Source organism: Cryptotermes secundus, unplaced genomic scaffold (genome assembly GCF_002891405.2).
Source record: "Cryptotermes secundus unplaced genomic scaffold, Csec_1.0 scaffold216, whole genome shotgun sequence".
In the NCBI taxonomy this organism is placed as follows: Eukaryota; Metazoa; Arthropoda; class Insecta; order Blattodea; family Kalotermitidae; genus Cryptotermes; species Cryptotermes secundus.
The window spans coordinates 280,552-283,127 of record NW_019727090.1 but is presented as its reverse complement, the minus strand read 5'-3'; the positions used below and the strand labels follow the sequence as shown (position 1 = coordinate 283,127).

The 2,576-nt window shown below is 42.1% G+C and overlaps 1 protein-coding gene across 1 annotated transcript in view; it reads right to left on the bottom strand.

Annotated features, from left to right (window-relative positions):
• Positions 1-450: 450 nt before the first annotated feature.
• LOC111864337 (CD63 antigen) overlaps positions 451-2,576 on the bottom strand; it is a 24,646-nt gene continuing 22,520 nt past the window's right edge. Inside the window, exon 5 of the mRNA XM_023851524.1 lies at positions 451-1,070. Coding sequence (XP_023707292.1) covers positions 1,005-1,070 — 66 coding nt within the window. The 3' untranslated portion in view covers positions 451-1,004. The remainder of the gene's footprint in view (positions 1,071-2,576) is intronic.

The following is a 2,576-nucleotide window of genomic DNA, read 5'->3' as shown; positions in this document are numbered from 1 at the left end:
ATGAAAAGACTGGCAAGATATCAGTTGTGGTCTCCAGTGCACTGCAAGCTAATTTTGGGTGAACCACCAATGCATGGGAGATTAGTAATATTTTTTGTTATTTATAACTTTCAGAGTTTCTGAAGTTAAGTTTCAGAGACCTGATGAGTGACAAAAACTACCAACATCTGACTGTTCCTAAACTCTCTAGTACAGTATTGTTAGAACAGTTGAAACAAATTATGATGGACTGAGAAAGAAGGATATGCATATAGAATTTCTTTGTGAAACCTCTTAGAGAATGGCCACTTAGTGAAGATGGAGATTGGAGCAAAACATTAAAATGAATCATAAAATGTAGGTTGTGGTATATACTGGACTGAAGTAGTCCGATTAAATCCAAATGCCAGGCATCTGTACTACCAAAGTCTGATGCTGTATTGTAATTATGCTATGGCAACAAAAAACTTCTCAGATTTTCTCATTTTTATTTTTAAATATAGATTCTAATACAAGTTTTTAAACATACTTACAAAAATGTGTTTTCATATAATTGTTCAAATTTGACTGAATTACTTACATCATGCTCTAGTACAATTCACTGTGAAATCCACTAATACTAAAATGAGCATGATGATTTCTCCACTACCACTTCAATGTAAAAATATTAATGAAACATATCCGATTCTACTATATAATTATGCGACTATTTTAAAATAATTTTCACATATTTTATACCAGCTCTAAGGAATGCATACGAAATTATCATTAAATGCAGATAATTAATTGAAGTATCTCAGGAAACTATCTTACCTCATTTAAGTACATGACTGACAGTATAAGCAGAACATGTAATTAATACTCATACCACTGCAAAGTACCACATTTCCATTTCCTTGGAACAAATTGTAGAAAGTTACTGAGCACTGTACTTAACAAATTTAATTCATATAAAACATGGATTATTAAAACTAGTCTGAATGCTTGCTTCTTTGAAAAATGGCTATTTCTGACAATTATGACATTTAAACAGACTCATAGTTTTTTCTGATGTGTCTTGCCAGCAAACATGCAAGAATAACACCCAACAGCTGAAACAGAAAAACAAAGTAATATATTACATACATTGTGAAATGGAGAGAATGTGAAACATGTATTTACTTAACAAAGAAAAAAGTACACCACAGTGTGACCAGCAAACATTATGTCACTTGAGGATTAAGAAATATATTGTCGCGTATTGGGCGTATATCGCGACAAATGACTTCACGAGGTATTTGATGTAGCGAATTTTATTTCACATTCGCACTTACAATCACCCAAATTACAGATTTACGATTACTGCTATCTGCAGTATCACAATTAGTACACTCCAAATGCCACAATACCACTGCCCCACTGACTGTGAATAGCCTTCGCTGCTCCTTATGTAGCTTTGATCGGACAATTGTCGTCTGGTGCCTTGTTGCTAGCCACGCTGTCCGGAGTTGTTGACTGCTGCCTAGCAACCGCGATATCCCTCGGTGACGTCACCGCGCGTTGCGCGTTGCATAGCTACCAGGATGTGGGGTGATTACTTGCCTATTACGCGAGCGCTACGTTACCGCTACGTGCAGCTGGGAAGGTAGGGGTCAACATGTCACACTGCTCCCTCCTTAAGGCTGTTCGTCCCGAATAGCCTAACGGTGCATCCCCGTTCCTTTTCCTCGGTGGCTGTGCTTGCGGTGTCTCCTGTTGTTTCGGCTACTCTTCCTGCAGCGACTATTCTTCGTCCGTTACATCCACTCCCCTCTTAAGACAAAGCTCGTCTCGAGCAGTTTCCTTTCAGCTCGCCAGAAGATCCAGTTGTATTCCATTCATCCATCGCTTTCATCCTTCCTTGGAAGGCCGGTACTTCTACACTACCGGTTCCTCCTCTGCTTGAAGTCTCTTTTTCCACTTTGGAGGTGGTCGTCCCCTCCACAAGGTCCAATCCTTCATCAGGTCTTTCGTCGAAAATTTCTTACATCAACGTAGCAGCTCTTGATGCGTTGTTTGCACTCACTGACGTCGTCGTTCCTTCTGGTCTTCCAGCCGCTTGCTGGTACGAGACCTTGGTGCCAAGTCCTTTCTCCGGTATCCGAAGGCTCCCTGGGGAGTTTCCTTCTTGAAGTCATTTCTCCAACGTCGTGCCACTGTCGCGCGACGGGATATCTTCCTGCAGATGGCAGCCAAATTTATCCGGGATGCATGATCGCCTTGGGTCCAAGATTTCCTGAAGATGTTTCTCCGGCGCCATGACATTCTTGCAGAGCAGGACACCCTCATGCTGACGACGGCCAATTTATTCTGGGATCCACAACTTTCCCGTGTCGAATTCTTCATATTTCGTCGATGACGGTCCCTGCGCCTTTTCTTCTTTGGTTCTCCGACCGGCATTACTTCGGCGTCTTGTACGGGTACCTCTCGTAGTTCTGCCGCCTCAGGTTTCCTGTTCGCTGAAGTCGGCTCTTCTTCTTCTGGACGTGCCTCCCTTTCTTGGCAGGCCATCGTCACTCCGACCGGTATCACTATGGGAACCTCTTCTTGTTGTGCCGTCGCAGGTATCGTGTCCACTG